General features: G+C 45.5%; 1 protein-coding gene across 1 annotated transcript in view; it reads right to left on the minus strand.

Moving 5' to 3' along the window:
- Positions 1–21,563, minus strand: part of LOC144818170 (baculoviral IAP repeat-containing protein 1-like) — a 699,834-nt gene extending 678,271 nt beyond the window's left edge. The window contains exon 1 of the mRNA XM_078675292.1: positions 21,003–21,563. Coding sequence (XP_078531418.1) covers positions 21,003–21,549 — 547 coding nt within the window. The 5' untranslated portion in view covers positions 21,550–21,563. The remainder of the gene's footprint in view (positions 1–21,002) is intronic.
- Positions 21,564–22,477: the final 914 nt, after the last annotated feature.

Genomic DNA, 22,477 nt, shown 5'->3' on the forward strand with positions numbered 1-22,477 from the left:
CCATGATCAGGGTGGTGTTGTCTGTGGTGGTGTTGCAGTGTATGGTTTCTTTGTGGATGATGGCGATTCCACCTCCGTGTCTGGAGATACGGTCTTGGTGTGCCATCTTGCAGCCATCTGGCATTGCTGAGGTGATGTCGGGTGTATATGTGAGGTTGAGCCAGGTCTTGGTGAGGAAGATGACTTTGGGGGTGAGGGAGGAAATGGTGTCCCAGATATTGGTGGTATGCTTGCAGAGTGCTTGTGCCTTGAGCAGAAGGAAGTGGAGTTGTTCTGTAGTGGTCTTGGTCGTGGTGGTGGTGTTTGTTGTGTGTGAGGGTGCTCCAGTCTTGCAGGAGAAGAGGCAGTGCTGGCATAAAAAAGGTCCTACCATTGACCGTGGAGAGGTGCAGCAGTAGTTGTTGTTGCAGAATTCGGAGTCCAGGGCTCAGAGCTTGGCGACAGTGTATCTGCAAGTAGCGGACAGCCAGGGTTCCTGGCACAGGGTGTAGTCCAGGCACGGACGGGCGCAGATGGACCTTTGACACGCCAGCTGTGCGCTATCGCTGCACAGTCATGCGTCCTCCATTAAGTAGATCCTGGGTGAAGGGAGAGGCGCTGGGAGGAAGTGGGTGAGGCAGACGAAGGCTGGAAGTGGAGGGAGATGCGGGCAGGAAAAGGGACGGAAAGAGAGCAGGCAGAAAAACAAACAGAAATCATAAAAAAGGCAGTACAAAATGTGAACAATTCATGAACCAGGGAGGCAGCGAAGCAGCAAGTGGGGAGCTGTCACGAAGGACCTGCTTAATGGGGCTGCACGGCAGTCTCTGTTAAGTAGGTCCTGGGAGGAGGGAAGGGTGCTGGTAGGTGGTGGGAGGGGCCAGTGAGAGTGGGAATGGGAAGAAGAAGCACCAGTAAAAACATTGGGAAATCATGCTGGTGGGAAAACAAACAGAAGTTAAAACAAATGCAGTACAAAACTAAACACGTTGAAAAAAATTGAACAAAGTGGAGTTAAACAAGGTTGAGCACAATAATACAATAACAGGTAAACTATTCAGGATTCAGGGAGGCAGTGAAGCAGCAAGTGGGAGCTGCCACAATTACATCACAGTTACCAGACCACCTCGCTTACTGAAACCAGTGGAATCTTCATCCTGACAATTCCTGCATAAGCTTGATGAAAACCAATAGCAGAACTCAGATCTAACTCAGTACTAGAGACAACCTTTGCACTGATTCATCTTAGAACTCAAAAATGCGGCACTAATATGTGCAACACTCATGAACTCAAACCATACAATGAGATGTACATCCCCTGAAGGGTGTTGCCCAGTAATTATGCCAGGTAGTGTTAGGAATGCATTTGTCCCCCAAGGGAATACTAAACAAAGCATTAAAACCATAAACCACTAATCTCCATGTATGGACATCTCAAGAGGCAGAGGTGCATAACTGCCACATGAAAGACGTAATGTTCAAGCAAAGATGCTTTTGAGGTGAGTGGATGCGGAGAGAGTAGAATACGCCATCTGCGTTACTCCAGAGAGACCCGTTAGTACTTGCAGGGATAATACAGTGAAAGGTTGTGCCCGGATCTGGGCAGCGTCCTAACACAGCAAATATATATTAGAGCAGGAATGTATCATCATTTAGGTATAAAGTTATGTGTTACATGCCACTTGCCTGGTCATACAAATGAACTGGCAATGATGAGCACCATAAGCACACAAAATGCAGTGAGACCATGAAGGAACCGGCATTGGGGACACACTGTCAGACCAATGGCCATGAATCAATGTCTCTTTCCCTTCATTCCCCTTGATGAACTCCTGACGGGTGGCACCTAATTTGGTGCAGCTTCAGAGGCCGTCACAGGGGGGGCCCTGCCAGCGAGGACCCGGTTCATACACAGAGACTTCTAAATCGCACGGCACAGCATTGGAGAAGCTACTCAAGTGTAACGCAACAGTGAATATGTAGGTAGAAAGCCCTCCCAAGGAATGTAAGTAGCCGAAGAGCATGGGGTCAATGGCCTGAGAATGCCAGGGCTTTTGTTGCCAGTTATTGTCAATTCAATTCAATCAGTCTTTATTCGATAATTTTCCAATCATAAAAGACACAATACATCATAAAAATGTCATCAAAAAGAGTTTATACCCTAAAAACATAGTCTTTTAAAAAAAATTAATATATCATTATCGAAAGACCCTAACGATATTTCATTAAAATAGCTTTTAAGAACAATCCATCAGAAATCTGCAAAAAAAAAGGAACCGCTAACCAACTTATTTTAAAATAATTAATAATGGAGAAGGAAGATTTTTCCTTCGGAGGTGCCCATGCCCAGCTAAGGAATTTCTCAACAGCTATAACAAAATCAGATCTGGTGTTTGTTACCAAAATACGCAGGGCTACCGCACCCGATCTTGTACCCAAGTTACTGCAAAGCAGCTTAAGCCGCTTGCAACAAGGGCTACTGTAGGCCGGACACACACAAAATAAGTGACTAACAGAATGAGCATGATGGACAGCTAGTATCTGGAGCATTATTCCAATTTGCAGTGAAATTTCTTAGCGGAAGAGTGCCCACTCTGAATTGGTGATATAGTTTCCTATCACCAGGTTTCGTAATCAGATTCCAGTAGGCCTCTGCTTCCACAACAAACTTATGCTCCATAAAGATACCTGTGAGCAAATTGCTAGCCACCACCGATAGGGTCTGCTTTGTAATCATATCCCAATAAAAACATGAGAATAATTTTTACTGGGAAAAGAATTCCCTACAGGGTCATCCCACAGGTGTCTAAGCCCCATGTCATACAAATTACGCTTAAGCTTCTGGAGCCATTTTATTTTTTTAGATGAATCAGCATTCCTAATATACATCAAAGCCTGTGCATAAGTTGCCGATTCTGGGGTCATCCACAGCCTCCTCCAGTAAGCTAATGGTCTAAATCCCGCCACCTCATCAAAGGAAGTACAGCCTAAATCTAATAGCAAAGGCCTGATAGGGGTAGATTGTGGGAGGGCAGTCAATGTTCTCAGAAACTTGTTTTGCGCCCTAAATAGGGGTGTTACATTTTCGAACCCCAAAAGTTTGGTACCATATATTATTAAAGCTCTGATTTTCGCATTATAAATTGATATAGCTGGCCCCACAGGTTTTGTAATTGAGAGTCGGTGTTCTTTTAATAAGGCAACCGATAACTGGTTATGCCTTAAAACCAGGACATCTAACTGTGGTGACCAGTTCATCCTCCTACCCATAGTCACACCTAAATATGTAAAGGTGTCGGCTTGTTCCAAGGTTGCACTATTCAATTCTACTCTGCCTTTAACATATTTATTTTTATGTAACACCATGAACTTTGTTTTGTCAACATTTACTATTAGATCATGGTCGTTGCAAAAATCACTAAATCTGTCAAGGAAGGGCACGTTGCAGACCCGATTGAGTTTTAGATAAAATTAATGTATAGTCTGCAAACATTAGTATAGGAGCCCTTGAACCGGCTAGAGTTGGTGCATCAGTCGGAAAATTAGTGTAATAACTGACTACCTTATTTATAAACAGGGAGAATAGGGTAGGGGCAAGGACACACCGCACTCCCTTGTTAACAGGGAAACGATCTGTTAATTAGCCCTGCTGTCCCCACCTTACCTGGGCATAATTTGCCTCATGGAGTTTAATAATGAAAGACAAAAGTTCAAGAGGCATCCCAGCCTCCTTTAACGTGGCCCATAACTTATGACGTGGCACTAAATCAAAAGCTGATTTTAAATAAACAAAGGCTGCATAAAGAGTCCCCCCTGCAAGAATCACTGTGTTCCAATATATCATCACAAATCTGAAAACCTGATCTAAGGTGCTGACGTGGTGTCTTAAACCCGCTTGGTAGGTAGATAATATATTCTGCTGTATTACCCATTCATTAACCCTACCTACCACAAGTCTAGCCACAATTTTCTGAAGAGTATCAATTAGACTTATCGGCCTGTAATTGCTTGGGCTAGCACGGTCTCCCTTTTTATATATGGGGACAATTTCAGCCCCACACCATGTATCTGGAATTGGCGCACCTCTAGCAATAGCATTTATGATGATAAAAATATAATCTGTCCAGTTCTTCCTATCCATTTTATAAATATTGGCCGGGATACAATCCGGGCTGGGGCCTTCCCTGCTGAGACCCTCTCCAATACTCTTTCAATCTCTCTTTTGCTGAATGTAAGGACAACCTCACTAAAAACCTCAGGGTAAACTATTACATTGCTATTTGGGGAAGCAAATTGGGCTTGATAATGCTCCACCCAGAGTTCTGGGGGTACATCATTAACTGGTACAAACGTCGGTCACACAATACCCCACTTTACTATTTGCCAAAACTTAGTCCAATTCTTCCCCTTACAGGCATTGGATAGGCTCACCCATCTATCCTCGTCAAAGGCCTTCTTTGCCTGCACTTGTGCTTTCTTACAATTTGCCCTTGCTATTTTAACCTCATGTGGAGCTCCTATTTTAATTATATTTGAGAGATGCTTAAATGCAGCTCCACATGCCTCATCGTACCATTTGGCCGATTTTTCTTTATAATATGCCTAAACGGTCTTATACTTTTTGTAAAAATTGTACTTTAGAAAATATGTCCTCGTGAACCTTCATAAGGTCTGAGGGAAAGTTATCCTGGGCATCTCCAGAACCAAGCCGTGTTAAGGTTTGTTCAATTGTCGACTTAATCTGCTTTAGGGCACCTTCATCTTCAGAGGCTACTGCCCACTTCAGCCGACGAGAATCTTGGGTCATAATTACATCTCCTATATCGGTTACCAAAGCAACATTAGGGTGGTCCATACCCTTCCTAACTAAAGTTAATAAAAGAGGGTCATAGTCTGTGGTAAACCCGCATATCCACAAATCTGGGCCATAGCTCCAGACTAAGTAGGATGTAATGTAATCAATTCTACTACCTCTAATCCCATTATTGGAGGTATTAGTACCTTCCATATCTGAGGGAGATCTCCAATTGGTAGCCCTTAGCCCCCTCCCCAAGGATAACTTTTTCAGCTGCAACGCCGCCTCAGACCACTTATTGATAGGCGGCAGCGATAAAGACGGTATCGCCCAGTTCTGATCTTCCTCCATGCTAAGGCTATGATCATCTAAGCCCAAGGGCTCAAATGTACAGTTCAAATCTCCTGCAACAACCAAGACGTTCAAACTAACCAGATTATTTGTAAATGTGTCCAGGAGAGCAATAGTTGGTGAGGCTTCCCCACCCAAAATCCCTCTTGCATACACATTAAGCAATATGAAATCTGGCTCACCCTCTAAGCTGATCTTAATAGCAAGAATGTCTGGGCTATCTATTGGTAGTTCCTCTATATGGATCGATAGCTGTTGCTTGACCCATATTAACAGTCCCCCACTAGGTCTCCCCCTGGGATTTGAAATTGCAGCTTTGCCAAAAGCCAGGTATCCTGGGCGGTAGATCATATGCACCGACCAGGTCTCTTGGAAGGCAATAACATAATATCCCTCAATAAAACTTGACCATTCGTGAGACAGTGTCTTAGTCATTAGGCCGGCAATATTCCAAGATACCAGGGAGATCTGTGTTGATTGTAGACCCTGGGTGATTGTAGTAGATGGTGAGAGCCCTAAGTGGACCTGACACTTATCCTCCATTTGGTGGGAGTTCCTTTTGGGGCAATGGAGTGGCATTGCACAGCTATCAGAGTGCTCCTCCAGATACAAGGTGCATGAAGGTAGTCAGTCGCATAGGTCTGGATCAGATAATGGAGCAAATCTATTAGACAAAGAAACCTCTACTAGTCTTTATACCACTCCAGAGGTAACCCATTTTCCCCTATCTATACCTTGCTGTTTCAATACGTTTGGGGGCCGGGAACCCGGTTTATAAAAATACCCTAGTGGTAAAAGGCACACTCTATCGGTATGTCCTCCCGACACACCTCCCAGATTCTCCAGCAAAAACCTTGTTATGTGTACATTGTTAAAATTAAGGACTACACAGTCACCATTCCAGTCTTTCCTAGTCGGCCCTATCCACGGTGTTCGTCTAGCCATAATCATATGCTGATCAACACCTTCCTCCCATATCCCAACGTCTTTAAAATGAGTGTTGAACCAATGCAGTGCTTTAAATAATAATTGTTCAGTGGTTTCAGTCTGGGCTGCCCGCAAGGGTGGAACATTCGTCAGTACAACCACCAAAGGTGCAGCTGCCGGGGGAAGGTTGAAAGTGGTGAAGTCCGAATGAACAGTGTTATAATTCAAGTCCTTGTTTCCCTGTGGTCCTATAATTGCGCTTGCTTGTTTGTTAGTATTTTTAGTTGTAGCTGTTACTGTTTGCACATTGCCATCACCCGGGGTACTCATAATCAATTGAGCAAATTCTCCTAATGAATTCCTAGGTGGGCATCACTTCCATGCATAGGAGTTATTCCCTTGTGTGATACAGGGACTATATCTTTAGCAACCCTAGGGGCAATATGTTTCATTGCTCCTAAACACGGAGGATTAGATTTGGCTGTAACCAAAGCTGGAACCTTATTCCCCATGTTGCCAGATGTATTCTCAGCTACAGATTTTAATTGAACAAAGTGATCCTCCAGGACAGAGAAACCTGTCTTAACCTGAGATTCAGTGTTCACTAGGTGTTCCTCAATTCGGCTCAATCTATAAGTAATGGGGGTTAATAAAGTTACTAATAGATTTTCCAATCTTCTCCACATTTCCTCACTTGAATTCAAGCCGGGGTCACCCATAGAGGCAAAGTTAAAGTCCAAACGAGCAGTGTCAGTACTATCTTGTAAAACGCACTCATCCACTAGGAATCGGCTTCCATTTTTATGAATCCTCTGCACTTTAGCGGTCGCTGTTCTCTGTGGCCCGCCTCCCCTTTTCCTTTTTGCTGCAGGGTCGGGGGTCGACTGGTTAGTTACGTTTTTAGTTTTAGAAGTGGTTCTGGCCGACATTTGTGGGGGCACTGTATTGGCAGTTTTGGTTACGACAGCCTCCAATAGCCCAATTAGGGGGATCTCAGAGCCATTCTCTTCATCAATAAGCATAGGTGTAATAAGGCTGGAAACAGAATGGGCTGGGGAACGCGCTGTTGCAATTAAACGTAGAGAGGACCTTTTCGTTTGTTGCGGATCCAGGGACAAACGGTGCTCTGTTATTGCAATTTCTTTTTCCAAGACAGACGTGGCCCTTAATATAAATTGATCTAAGGTCCCCGCCACACTGACCCCAGTGAGAGCACCTATCCTCTTCCCTTCACGTTTGGTCATCTTGTTGTCAACGACTAAATCCACACAAACAACTATGTCGCTATACTCAAGGGTTAAGAAAATGTTTTTTTTCCTCGAACTGATCTTACAATGAGTTTGTAGTTAGAGGGGGGGCCAGGCCCGGCCTCGTCCAGCCTCCAACGGGCTCAGGCGGGCCCGCCCTTGGCCTGGGCTTTGCCCGCGCAAGTCCCGCGAAGCAGGAGTGGCAAGGAGTGATATAGCCCCTGCTGAGTGCAGGCACAGGTGAGGGCGGTTGCGAGACTCAGGCTGCTGGGACTTGGAGTCCCTCGTTGGTCCAGGAATCCACCATAGCAAAGAAGGTAAGAAGCAGCTCCCGCGAAGCAGGGGTGGCGAGGAGTCATACAGCCCCCGCTGAGTGCAGGCACAGGTGAAGGCGGTTGCGGCACTCAGGCTGCTGGGACTTGGGACCTTGTTGGTCCAGGAATCCACCACAGCAAAGAAGGTAAGAAGCGGCTCCCATTATTGTCACATGTCACTTTTTCTTTTAGTGGGCTGAGTCTTCCCATTTTTCCAGTTTCTATTTTTGCACCTCTGCTGAAAAGTGCTGCACCTCACTGATGAGGTCTTAGTCGGCTGAAAGTGGTCTGAGGTTGCTTACGTTCCTGTCTGAAAAAGACCTGACTTAGCAGTTTGGGCTAGAATGTTCCATTAAAAGCAACATTAAGGTCTGCATATTTGGATATTGCTAGTCTCAGTCTAAATTGGCACAATGGACAGGAATGCAGACTGAGCAATCACTAGTGGCTGATATTATTTCAAGCATTATGTTCATTACTTGGTATTATGTTGCAATAGTCCCCTATATGTGGGCATAGCGACCCTGGTCACTTCCTTTCTTTTCTGGCCTGGGCAAGTGGGTATATCTTTACATAACCTAGGGCACCAGTTCTAAAGTGCTGCTCCCTTTTACTCCCACCACTTATGTACCTGAAATCCCAGTGCGGAGACCAGCCATTATGCACTACTGGGAAACTTCACAACTATCGAGTTACAGAAGGCAGTACCCACTGATAGAGGGCCTTAGGTGATGGGGGGGTCACATGGGAAGAAGAGATGAGGACTGATACCAAGAGATGAGGACTGATACCAGCTAAAGCAAGGTGTGCATCACATAATGGGCTTGCCTCTAAATATTGTCCTGTGTTGGATCAAACATGCCTTGGGCCTTGTACGGATAAATGGCTAAAGTCAAAAAAGCATTAAACTATTCCACTAAACCCAAACCTGGTGATAGATCTTGAAAACCTATGCAGACAATGTCACATCACCCAGACCCAGATAATAAAATTGGTGGTGCTTCGTTTTACCACCAATTTGATGCTTGGCAGGACCAGGAATAACAGATTTTTCTAAGCACAGACACAATTGTGAGTAACAGGCAGTTGCGGCCCATGGAGGGAGTTCCATGGGGCAGAAAGGCGGCGTTTGGGAGGGGCCGGGTGGGGGGTAGTAAACACCGGAATATGGATGATTGCAGGTAAGTAAACAATTAAATGAATGAAACGAATTTCGTTGCGCGCCCTGCATTGCAAAATGCGATGCAGCCCGTGCTAAGAAATTACGTAATTTAATAAAGGAGTCAATCTTCAGTATAGAATTTTGTATTTGTATACAAAGTAGTAACTGTACAAATTAGAACACTGTATGACATTTGCAGCATTTGGTTTGTAAGAAAGTCACAGTTATGCATAAAAATAGCGAACAGTATGCAAAACAATAACCCCTTCTATGAAAAAATAGAGAGTTCAAAAAAAGTATTGCTGAACAAAACGACTGAGCAGCGCTACTTTTACACCAAAGATAATACACTGGCCAATGGTGCAAAACACCACCCCCCCCAGCATCATTATGAGCACACAATAAATTGCACCACTGAGCTTATTTGATATAGTGCAGCCCAAAAAATGCATCTAACGTTTAAACAGAAGTCCAAGATACATGTTAGAATGTCTGGATATCCATAGGGGATAATTGTACATGTAATATTTCTTCTTGGGAATAATTTACATAATCAGTGGTTAGCCTGAAATAATCTAGAAGGGATACTTCTTTCATGGATCCCACAGTGGCTGGCAGGGCATGGGTTGCAGACACATATGAGGGCCAAAAATTGTAATTTTGGTTAAGTGGGTCAGTATAGTAGTCCCTGTGGGTTCTAGGAGGAAGTACTCAACTGTTCCAGACGCCTTATCTAAATATGCACCAATGTTCTTGAAGGGGAGTGAAGAGGCTGGGGTACGAAGAAGAGCTGTGATATGTTGAATGTTGTTTTGTATGAACCTATTTTAAGTTACTTAACCCCTTTGATGCTGATGACGGAGCGGTTCCGTCATCAGCATCAGTTGGGCTGTGCTGATGACGGAACCGTTCTGTCATCAGCACAGCCCTTGGGGGGAGCGCTGCCGCTCCCCCCCTGGGGCATCGATTCTCGTTTTGGTTGCAGGGGTGGCAGCGGAAGACTTTCCGCTGCCACCCCCGGGCCACCCCACTCTTCCTGGTGACGTCAGCGCACTCAGCACGCGCCGACGTCATCAGGAAGTGCTGGACGCGCTGGAAGCCATTTCTTTCCAGCGCGTCCAGCGAGCAGGTGAGGTTTCTGCTCTCCGGTGGGACGGGGGGCCGTTTCTCGGTGCCTTGAGGCATCGGGGGGGAGGAAACACTGTTTCCTCTCCCCTGATGTCTCAATGCAGGGCATTCCTGGTTCAGGATCGCGCACAGCGTCGCGATCCTGCACCAGGAATGCCCCCACTACTCACCAGGGATGTTATTTTTTTGAAAAAAGGTCGCTTCCTAGGGGCATATAATTTTTCAGACTTTTCTGCCCTCCGCCTTCCCCCCCGGGGTCAGATCGCGCGTTGTTTCGGCGAATCTGGACCCAGGGGGGGGGGGCAGAAAAGCCCACTAGACACCAGGGATTCTTTTTTTTATCAAAAGGAAGCGACCCCTTGGGCAAGGGTCATTTCCTGGGGGCTAACATTTTATTGTAGACTTTTCTGCCCCCCCTGGGGGCAGATCGCCCGTTTTTTTGGCGAATCTGGATCTGGGCAGATTGGGCGTTTTTCTTAACGAATCTGGACCCAAGGGGGGGGGGGGGCAGAAAAGCCCACTAGACACCAGGGAATGTTTTTTTCTTGAAAAGGGAGCAACCCCTTGGGCAAGGGTTGCTTTTTGAGGGCAAAGTAATTATTTTAGATTTTTCTGCCCCCCCTGGGGGCAAATTGGCCCCTTTTGTTGCCGAATCTGGACCCAGAGGGGGTAGAAAAGCCCACTTGACACTAGGGATTGGTTTTGTTTTGCAAAGGAAGCGACCCTTGGGCCCATAGTTTTTATTGAATTCATTCTGCCTCATAATTTTGCCTTTCTGCCCTCAGGAGTGAGCAAAAAACCCTACTAGACACCAGGGAAATCTTTTTTTTTTTTTTAAATGGAAGTGACCCCTTGGGCAAGGGTTGCTTCCAGGGCTTCCAAATTTAAAAAAGATATATATTCTGTTCCCATTTGTAACATAATCTGTGACGTAGCCTGTTGTAATGTGTATTTTTTTGTTTTCTATAGTGTAATGTTTTCTTTTCTGTTGCAGTGTGCGGTTTCATTACTGGTGGTTCTGCCGTTTGTGTAGTTGCATGTGTTTGGTAAGAAACCTTTTTTGTACAATTTTTATGTAAATGTTTTTTTTTAAAAGTGTAGTAATACGAGTATGTTTGGTTTCTGTCTTTTGTGATTGTAAAACATGTTTTGCATTTGTTCTTGATGTGTACTTCTGTAGATGTAAGTTTTTTTTCTTCTTTCTAGTGCGATATCGTTGCCTATTTGCTGTGTCTTTGCAGAGTAGGTGCTGGTGAGTGTAGCTGTCTTTTGTAAGTGAATTGTATATTTTTTTAGTATATAGATCTTTGTGATAAAGGCTTACATTTTTTTACTTACCTTGCACACTGTTGGTTGTTGAGTTGTTTGTGGAGACTCCTTTCTTAGTAAGGATAATGACTAGCCGCCGGATTACTGCTCAGCAAGTTGTTGGAATGCTTTTTGATTCTTCCTCTGACCATGGTCCAGAGACTGACTCTGATTCTGAGCCAGAGGTGGGAGGTGAAGATTCAGATAGTGAGTTTTCTCTACACATGGCTTCATCTAATGATGAAGATACTCTGAGTGCTGATGAAGCTACTTTTGGTGTGGATGAAGTGCCTGTGGTTGAGGAGGACATTGCTGGGCTGATAGTGCGGCAAGAGGCATCTGGGCTGCAGCCTGGGGCTGCTAGACTTCCAGTTGGTGTAGTGAGACAAGAGGCAGCTGGGCGGCAGCCTGCGGCTGCAAGACTTGACGTTGAAAGTTCTGACCTCTGGGTTGCACCAGGTATGGTGCAGCCGGCATTGCCTGAATTTACTGGTGTTCCAGGGTGTAGGGTGAACACTGAAAACTTTATGCCAATTGATTTTTTCAAGTTGTTTATGCATGATGTGTTTTTGGCAGGGATTGTAGAGCAGACTAATTTGTATGCAGAACATTTTTTGAGGGTGAACAGTGCCAGCCTTAAGCCCCACGCTAGAGCTACCCGGTGGACTCCCACAAATTTGGAGGAGATGAAAACGTTTTTGGGTTTAACTTTTTTGATGGGCTTGCTTAGGAAACCATCAATGGCTTCATATTGGTCTACTAGTCCCTTGATGGCAACAGCTATATTTCCGGCCGTCATGAGTCGTGATAGGTATTTGCTTCTGCTTCGGATTATGCATTTTGTTGACAAAGGATCTGCTTTGACACGAGATCACCCTGATTGTGACCGTCTTTTCAAGATTCGGCCTGTCATTGATCATTTTGTTGATCGATTTCCTGAGATCTTTGCTCCAGGGAAAGAAATTGCAGTGGATGAGTCTTTGCTGTTGTTCAAGGGCCGCTTGGTATTTCGGCAATACATTCCTAGTAAGAGGGCACGCTATGGAATTAAGCTTTATATGCTGTGTGACAGTCTGACTGGATATGTCTCTAATTTCAGGGTGTACACCGGTAAGGAATCCAGGATTAACCCCCCTGGTTGTCCGTCGACTTTTGGAGTGACTGAGAAAATTGTGTGGGAACTTGGTCGAGGATTTTTTAACACAGGCCATCATTTATATGTAGATAACTTCTACACTGGTGTGCGGTTGTTCAGGGAATTGGCCAAAGTGGACACTGTTGCTTGTGGCACAATCCGCTCAAACCGTAAAGGTTTCCCAAAAGAACTTGTTTGTCAAAAGCTTGCTCGGGGACAGTGCAGTGCATTGCGTTGTGAGGAGCTTCTAGCTGTGAAGTTTTCAGACAGGAGAGATGTCTACATGTTGACTCCCATACATGATGAAAGCACTGAACCGGTGACTGTTTGGGGTCAGGTTGCAGAAGTGCGCAAACCTGTGTGCATTTTAGACTATAATAGGTACACGGGTGGTGTTGACAGAGTAGATCAGAGGTTGGAACCGTATGCTGCTCTTCGTAAGGCTTACATTTGGTACAAGAAGTTGGCTATCCATCTTTTCCACTTGGCAACCTTTAATGCTTTTATTGTGTTCCATAAATCTTGTCCCCAGACAAAGATGACTTTTGTAAAGTTTCAGGAGTCTGTAATAGGCAGCCTTGTTTTAGTAGAACAGGCAAGTGTTCCTAGAGTTGGAGTGGTGGAGTATGTTGCCAGATTGAAAGATCGCCACTTTCCTGATCAAATTCCTCCTACAACCTCAAAAGACTTTCCCAGTCGGAGATGTAGAGTCTGTTGGCGAAGAGGTTTGCAGAAGGAGGTTCGTATGTACTGCCCCGACTGTCCTTCAAACCCTGGGCTGTGTGTACCTGCTTGTTTTAGAATGTACCACACGCAAAATAATTTTTGGGAGCATCCATGAGTGGTAAAGTGAACTGGCTGGTCTCTATTCTTTAAAACTTATTGTTCAGTCTCAAAGTTGGCATTTGTGTAGTGTATTTAGATTTAGTTGTTGTGTTAGTAGATTTGTATCAATTTGCAATTTGTTTTTGTTTTTCATTTGTTTTGAAAAAAAACTAAAGTATGATGTTGGTTTGCGTGTAGTGTCCATTGTCTGACGGTGTGCATGGTTTGGCGCTTGGCTGGCGGTGTCTGTGGACTGGTGCTTGTCTGGCGGTGTCTGTGGACTGGTGCTTGGCTGGTGGTGTGCGTGGTCTGGTGTTTGGCTGGCGGTGTGCGTGGTCTTGCGCTTGCCTGGTGGTGTGTTGGGATTGGTGCTTGGCTGGTGGTGTGCCTGGGCTGGAGCTTGGCTGGCGGTGTGTGTGGAGTGGTGCTTGCCTGGTGGTGTGTGTGGACTGGTGTTTGGCTGGTGGTGTGTGTGGTCTGGTATTTGGTTGGCGGTGTGCATGGTCTTGCGCTTGCCTGTTGGTGTGTTTGGATTGGCGCTTGGCTGGTGGTGTACCTGGACTGGTGCTTGGCTGGCTGTGTGTGTGGAGTGGTGCTGTCCTGGCGGTGTGTGTGTACTGGTGCTTGCCTGACGGTGTGCGTGGTCTGGTGTTTGGTTGGCGGTGTGCGTGCTCTTGCGCTTGCCTGGTGTTGTGTTTGGATTGGTGCTTGGCTGGTGGTGTGCCTGGACTGGTGCTTGACTGGCGGTGTCTGTGGACTGGTGCTTTCCTGGCGGTGTGTGTGTGGACTGGTACTTGGCTGGCGGTGTGCGTGGTCTGGTGCTTGACTGGCAGTGTGTGTGGTCTGGTGCTTTGCTGGTGGTGTGCGTGGACTGGTGCTTGGCTGGCGGTGTGTGGGAAGTGATTTAATGCTGGTTACTACACACAGTGCTAGTTGAGCGCCACTCCATGTAATCCATGAGTTTGTGTAGTTGCTGTGTCAGGAATGTGGGCGTGTGAAAGTGATGGGCCCTTGATTGGCGTTGTCTGCTGGTGGAAGTGTAGTAATGTGATGGGTCTGCGGCTGGCGGTGTGAATGTTTTGTATGTGACACATTTATGAAAGGTGTATCAATGGCCTGTAAAGAGGTTGGTGCCTTGTCGTGGCTTTACAGCTCACGAGCTGTGAGTCAATGGTTCAGTTTCTTGTCCTTTCCATTATTAACAGTGTATTTCATTTTTCGTGAAATCACTTGCTAATACAATGGTATATACTGAACCATCACTCACCCTCGTGCCAAATCCAACCAGTATGTGTTTGAAAACTTGATGTCTGTGTAGTTTCTTTTTTTCTTTTTTTTTTTTGAAGCAGGACGCACCTTGTCACTTTTTTTGTAAATGTTGTGATGTGTTGCTTTTGTGCCTGGTGGTGTGAATGGTCTTCTGTGTGTCAGGTACGAAATGTGTGTGAATGGCCTGTAAAGCGGTTGGTGTCTTGAAGTGGCTTTACAGCTCACAAGCTGTGAGTCATTGGTTCAGTTTTTTTGTCCATGTAATTGACAATGCATTTCATTTTTGTGAAATCTCTTGTTAATAAAATTATATATACTGAACCATCACTCGCCCTCGTGCCAAATCCAACCAGTATGTGTGTGTGTTTGAGGAATAGATGGCTGTGTAGGGATCTTGTTTTTCTTAGTCTCTGTGCCAAGGTGTACATTCCCCCTACGAATAACCTGCCAATTGTAGATATTGTTGAAAACCCATGGGACTACATGGTGATGTCTCTCTGGTGAAATCTAACAATTAATTTTATCCACAATATCCTGCAAAACTCACAATGTCCGTCATATTTTCCTTGCAATAATGCGCCCAAATTATCACGCTGCACAAGTAAACAACTAATTTTGTCAAAACTAATTGGTTTAGCTAGGGGGGTCACATGGGTTTTTCACTCCTTCCTCGGTTGCCATCTAGGGAAACCTGGCAAACCCACACATTTTTAGAAGGTAGACATCCGGGGGCTTTCAAGGGGGTATGGCTTGCAAGGATCCTCCAATGTTCTTTATCTTGAATCCCTAGAAAACTTTAAATGTAGTTGAAAGAATTTGTTTTTTCAAACATTTTTGTGTTTAAAAGTGTGGCATCAAGGGCCTCACACAAATTTCCACCCACCCCGCGTTCCCCCAGGTCTCCCGAAAAAAATGGTACCTCACTTGCCTGGGTCTGCCTAGTGCCTGCGACAGGAAACAGCGCAAAACGCAACGTGGTCGCACCGCAATATCGCAATGAAAACGGGCCCTTTTTTGGCAAAGTGCCTACCTTTCGTTTTTTAACCCTAGCTCTGCCGGCACCTAAGGAAACCTAGTAAACCTATACATTTTTGAAAACTAGACAGCCAGGGGAATTCAGGATGGGGTGACTCAAATGCCTCCCACCAGGTTCTGTTACCCAGAATCCCTTGCAAAGCTAAACAATTCACACAAGAAATGCATTTTCCTCACATTTCTGTGGTGGAAAGTTCTGGAATCTGCGTGGATCAACAAATTTCCACCCACCCCGCATTCCCCCAGGTCTCCTGAAAATAATGGTACCTTACTTGCGTGGGTAGGCATAGTGGCTGCAACAGGAAAATGCCCAAATCGTACAGTGGAGACTTAAATATAACCTATAGCAAAACTACCTTAATTTTGGGGGGGCGGGCCCTGAGTTTTTGGCCCGGGGCTCAGCGGCAAACTTGAGAAACTACATAACGCAAACAGTTCTGAAAACTAGACACCCGGGGGAGTCCAGGGAGGTATGGCATACGTGCGTCCCCCAACGTTTTCCTACCCAGAATTCCCTGCAAACCTTACAATTAGGTTAAAAAATCACTTTTCCATACTTTTTTCGTGGGATCTCCGTGCCGGCACAAATGTCCTACCACCCAGCGTTCCCCTTGTTCTCCTGAGTAAAATGTTACCTCACTTGTGAGGGTGGGCCAAAGCAGAATAGGCCAAAAATGTATTTTTAAGAAATTGTAGCGTTCGGGATTGACAAATTAAGCACAGAGAATTCTACTGTGTTGGGGTCATCCTAGTCACAGGCCTTTGGCCCACCCACACAAGTGAGGTATCATTTTACTCGGGAACAAGGGGAACGCTGGGTGGTAGGACATTTGTGCCGGCACAGAGATCCCACGAAAAAAAGTGATTTTTTAACCTAATGTTAAGCTTTGTAGGGAATTCTGGGTAGGAAAACGTTGGGGGACCCACGCATGCCATACCTCCCTGGACTCTCCCGGGGGTCTAGTTTTCAGAACTGTTTGGGTTATGTAGTTTCTCCAGTTTGCCGCTGAGCCCCGGGCCAAAAACTTAGGCCCCCCCCCCAAAACTAAGGTAGTTTTGCTATAGGTTATTTTTAAGTATCCACAGTACGATTTGGACATTTTCCTGTTGCAGCCACTATGCCTACCCACGCAAGTGAGGTACCATTTTTTTCGGGAGACCTGGGGGAACGCGGGGTGGGTGGAAATTTGTTGATCCACGCAGATTCCAGAACTTTCCACCACAGAAATGTGAGGAAAATGCGTTTTTTGTGTGAATTTTTTAGCTTTGCAAGGGATTCTGGGTAACAGAACCTGGTGGGAGGCAGTTGAGTCACCCCATCCTGAATTTCCCTGGGTGTCTAGTTTTCAAAAATGTATAGGTTTGCTAGGTTTCCCTATGTGCCGGCAGAGCTAGGGTTCATAAACGAAAGGTAGGCACTTTGCCAAAAAAGGGCCCGTTTTCGCTGCCAAATTGCGGTGAGACCAAGTTGCGTTTTGCGCTGTTTCCTGTCGCAGGCACTAGGCAGACCCAGGCAAGTGAGGTACCATTTTTTTCAGGAGACCTGGGGGAAAGCGGGGTGGGTGGAAATTTGTTGATCCACGCAGATTCCAGAACTTTCCACCACAGAAATATGAGGAAAATGCATTTTTTTGTCATTTTTTAGCTTTGCAAGGGATTCTGGGTAACAGAACCTGGTGGGAGGCAGTTGGGTCACCCCATCCTGAATTCCCCTGGGTGTCTAGTTTTCAAAACTGTATAGGTTTGCTAGGTTTCCCTGGGTGCCGGCAGAGCTAGTGTTCAAAAACGAAAGGTAGGCACTTTGCCAAAAAAGGGCCCGTTTTCACTGCGAAATTTCAGTGCGACCACGTTGCGTTTTGCGCTGTTTCCTGTCGCAGGCACTAGGCAGACTCAGGCAAGTGAGGTACCATTTTTTCAGGAGACCTAGGGGAACGCGGGGTGGGTGGAAATTTGTTGATCCACACAGATTCCAGAACTTTCCACCACAGAAATGTGAGGAAAATGCGTTTTTTTCTTCAATTTTTTAGCTTTGCAAGGGATTCTGGGTAACAGAACCTGGTGAGAGGCAGTTGTGTCACCCCATCCTGAATTCCCCTGGGTGTCTAGTTTTCAAAGATGTATAGGTTTGCTAGGTTTCCCTAGGTGCCAGCAGAGCTAGGGTTCAAAAACGAAAGGTAGGCACTTTGCCAAAAAAGGGCCAGTTTTCACTGCGAAATTGCGGTGCGACCACGTTGCGTTTTGCGCTGTTTCCTGTGGCAGGCACTAGGCAGACGCAGGCAAGTGAGGTACCATTTTTTTGGAGAGACCTGGGGGAACGCGGGGTGGGTGGAAATTTGTTGATCCACGCAGATTCCAGAACTTTCCACCACAGAAATGTGAGGAAAATGCATTTTTTGTAAATTTTTTAGTTTAGCTTTGCAAGGGATTCTGGGTAACAGAACCTGGTGGGAGGCAGTTGGGTCACCCCATCCTGAAATCCCCTGGGTGTATAGTTTTCAAAAATGTATAGGTTTGCTAGGTTTCCCTAGGTGCCGTCAGGGCTAGGGTTCAAAAACAAAAGGTAGGCACTTTGTCAAAAAAGGGCCCGTTTTCACTGTGAAAATGCGGTGCGACCACGTTGCGTTTTGCACTGTTTCCTGTCGCAGGCACTAGGCAGACCCAGGCAAGTGAGGTACCATTTTTTTCGGGAGACCAGGGGAAACGCTGGGTGGGTGGAAATTTGTTGTTCCACGCAGATTTCAGAACTTTCCACCACAGAAATGTGAGGAAAATGCGTATTGTTCCCCAATTTTGTAGGTTTGGAAGGGATTCTGGGTAACAGAACCTGGTGGGAGGCAGTCGAGTCACCCATCTTTAATTCCCCTGGGTGTCTAGTTTTTAAAAATGTATAGGTTTGCTAGGTTTCCCTAGGTGCCGGCAGAGCTAGGGTTAAAAAAAAAAAAAAAGGTAGGCACTTTGCCAAAAAAGGGCCAGTATTGACTGCGAAATTGAGGTGCGACCACGTTGCCTTTTGCGCCGTTTCCTGTCGCAGGCACTAGGCAGACCCAGGCAAGTGAGGTACCATTTTTCTCATAAGACTTTGGGAAACGCGGGGTGGGTGGAAATCTGTTGATCCACACAGATTCCAGAACTTTCCACCACAGAAATGTGTGGAAAATGTGTTTTTTCCCCCAATTTTTTAGGTTTGCAAGGGATTCAGGGTAACAGAACCTGGTGGGAGGCCGTGGAGTCACCCCATCCTGAATTCCCCTGTGTGTCTAGTTTTCAAAAATGTATAGGTTTGCTAGGTTTCCCTAGGTGCCGGCAGAGCTAGGGTGCAAAAACTACAGCTAGGCACTTTGCCATAAAAGGGTCAATTTTTAACTGCAAAATTGAGGTGTGACCACGTTGCATTTTGCGCCGTTTCCTGTCGCAGGCACAAGGCCGACCCAAACAAGTGAGGTACCGTTTTTATCGGGAAACTTAGGGTAATTCAAATTTGTAAATCAACTGTTATTACCTATTGTGTTTTCATGCATTTCTCCCTTCCCAATGAAAGACATTGTGTACAAAAAAAATCTTTTTGAAAAATGACCAATTATTCCCATGCTAGTATGAGTATTCCCAATTTTGAAAATGTGCAAATATATACTGTTTCTAAACTCTATAATTTGTACCCAATTCCGAAATACATAGGTGTCTTTCATACCAATTTTTCCACGTATACATTTTCCAAGAATAAGTGCTCTATACCCATTAAATAATAAAATACCATTGCAAGTTGCTGCTCAGTTTTTGGCTCTGGGTTCGTCGGGTTCTTGGTGAAACTACAAGTCACATATATCCCCAAAACCAGGAAGGTCAAACGGATGTAACGGTATATTGCTTTCAAACAGCTGTCAAAATTACAAGAAGTTACAGGTGAAAACGTTGAGACAAAAGGCTGTTTTTTTCAACTAATTTTCAATTATTCCAATATCTAACTGTTAGTTTCTATAAAGAAACCTTCATGGATTTAGACAAATGACCCCTTTCTGAATTCAGAATGTTGTCTACTTTTCGAAAATGTATAGCTTTCCAGGATCCATTATTGCTTTCAAACTCATTTCTACCATTAACTGGAAGGAGGTTGAAAGCTCTAAAAATAGCAAAAATAGACTATGTCCCAGATAATGCCAAAACTGTGTGAAAAATGTTAGTTCTCTGACAAAAGAGAAGTGGAGAAGTGTGGCTCAATGGTTAGAGCGGCAGACACTGATGCAGAGGTCTAGCCCGGGACCAGGGTTCAATTCCCCGCCTCGGCGGGTCTTGGGCTCAAAATTCCACGGACCTGATAATTCTTGCCTCGGTGCCTATTCCAATCATGGAGTCCCACTCTTCAACTCTGGGCAGTAGCTTGCTTAATCTCCACAACGGCCCCCACAACGCTAAGGATGCCTGGCCTCCACCTTGGGGGTGCCCAGGAGTGGACACCTCACAGGAAAAGCCAGGATGGGTTCCACAGCGGTATTCGTACAAGCGCCTTGAGACCCTTGTGGGTGAGTAGTGCGCTATACAAGTATCAATTTACAAAAGACTGTCATTCCCTAAAAGCTGAGAAAATGGAGATTTCAGCCCCATAAACCCTTTTTTGATAACATTTGCAGGGAAAAACCCAGAGGCTTTCATTTGCAGCCCGTTTTTCCCAATTTTGTGAAAAAACACAAAAATGTTACTGTATTTTGCTTAATTTCTGGGACCCCTGCAAGGGAATCCACAAACCCTGGGCACCTTTAGAATCCACATGATGTTGGAAGAAAAGGACGCAAATTTGTCGTGGATACCTTATGTGGTCAAAAGGTTACAGGGGCCTAAGCGCGCACTACCCCAAATCGCCAAAAAAAGGCTTAGCACAGGAGGGGAAAAGGCCTAGCAGCGAAGGGGTTAAAAAATATTAATATATGATTTATGTTTTATTGTGGAAAGTTTGGATTGGTGACCTGTATGGTCAATGCTACGTCATTGAATGGAAGTGAACAACTAGACATCTTTTTTGGAAATCAAAATGGATCCTTATTTTGAATTATGCAATAATTTGGAGAAATTGGAGTGTCATGACGTTTAAGTGGCAATATTTCATATCAGCAAGAAACTTTCAAGAATTAAAGTAGAGAATATATTTATGTATTTGTTACTTTATTATCACGGCAACATGCTGCCTTTCGGGTACTTGATACAAAAGGGTAGCAAGCAGTGAGTGGAACTGGCTGAGTATTAGATGAGTGAGGTTGGCATAGCCAGGGTAGTTGTTGGGTTGAAAACAACAATCGGGAATAAAGTTAAATAACAACTTTGCCGATATTAATTAAGGGGATTTTTAAATGTACTTTATTTGGGTCGTGTTAACAAATATTACACTTATTCATTTTCAGTTTACATATTTACACAGCAAGTTTTGTGGGCGTTGTCTGCGCGGGGAGTCCGTTGCATCAGGTGATGCGACACTTAGATACAATGGGGGCACGTGTCATGTACCTTTGACAGTAAGACCGTGGTGACACTCACTTACCAGTAAAGAAAAATCCAGCGCTGGCAAGTGCCGCTGGGTCTGTCCTGGCGTAGAAAGGCCAGCCCTTGAAGGAGTGCAGCCTCTCCTCCTCGGCTCTGAACCTCTCCACACTCGGGCCTGGCACTTCCGGTGGGACCTGGACACGCACGTCATACTTGGAGATGTTCCCCACCTCTTTCCCTTGAATGAAATCACAGTCAGGCTGGCGTTTCAGATGGTCGCTGCGCGGGGAAATTCGGAGACTTGTGGAGCACAACACTAGCCCACAGCAGAAGCATTGCACACTGCTCGCCACACCCGTGTTGTAGAAGCCCGCGCCGGCCATCTCCTGAGGGGACCAGGACGAGACAGGCTGGAAAGAAAGGAATGTGTTCAACCTCTTCAACTCGCTTCTCATCCCATGTTTGTAGCCAGACTGCTGCTGGAGTCGGATTCTCTGAAATTCTTCTTCGCAGACTGCCACTAACTTCTTGAAATCTAAGTTCAGGTACGGAAGCCGGGACTGCATATCAGCAGGGTCCAACTCTGGCATCCTGTTACCGTCCATCTTGGCAGCAGAAGGCTGTGGGGGTCCAAAACCTGAGACGAAGGGGCAACAAACACTTCATTAAATCTGTTTCGATTTCCTGTCACCAAGCATTCCTTTAAGGCGGGATCATCAGAGACATTTTTGGCTAAGCATTAAACTACACAGGAGGCATTAACAAGGAGCCTGTGGCTTTAGCTGATAAAACGCGTAGAAAACAAAAACCGACAGTTGCGGAATTGGTAGTCTTCCTATATGTAAAGGTCTTCTCAAGAAACATTAACAGAATAAAGTTCCCCAAACTCACCTCAGGTTCAGCAAGGCACCAGCAGCACAGGCAGGTAGAGAGGGCAGGCGGGGAGAAAGTGCATGGAATGAAGAGGGCATAGGGGAGGTAAAGAAGGTATAGGGGCGAAAGGGAGAAGGGTTTGAAAGAGAACGGGATCAGCAGGCATGAAGAGGCCAGCGGACAGGGGCCGGAAGGTTGAAGGGCCATGTTTGAAGAAGGCACAGGCATGGAGAAATGGGTGGAGAGGGTGACAGGTGGGGCCAAGGGGCATATCCGGGAACGGAGCAGACATTGTGGACATTTTACCATTAGCAGTGCAGTACCAATATAATTTTGGAATGCCGAGTTTCCGACAGACGAGTTCAACGCAATATTTTATTTAAAGTATACATTTGCTATGTACATAATAACAAATACCATTCCACTGCCTTGCAAATATACTCTCTCAAGCTGTCCTTATGAAAACCCCGTTCAGCCACCTCTCCAGTTTCTGTGTATGCTACCTCTTTGTGTTGTTGCACGATACGACTTCACCTGTGACTGGTTTCGTTACCAGCGCCGACTGGCTTTTCACCTGCAGCTTTATTATTTCTAGTCTTTTCCCCACCTTGGTTTCCAACTGATTCCCTTGTTCTAGCCGCTTGGATTCATCGCCAGAGT

The sequence above is a fragment of the Lissotriton helveticus genome, chromosome 2_1 (genome assembly GCF_964261635.1).
Source record: "Lissotriton helveticus chromosome 2_1, aLisHel1.1, whole genome shotgun sequence".
In the NCBI taxonomy this organism is placed as follows: Eukaryota; Metazoa; Chordata; class Amphibia; order Caudata; family Salamandridae; genus Lissotriton; species Lissotriton helveticus.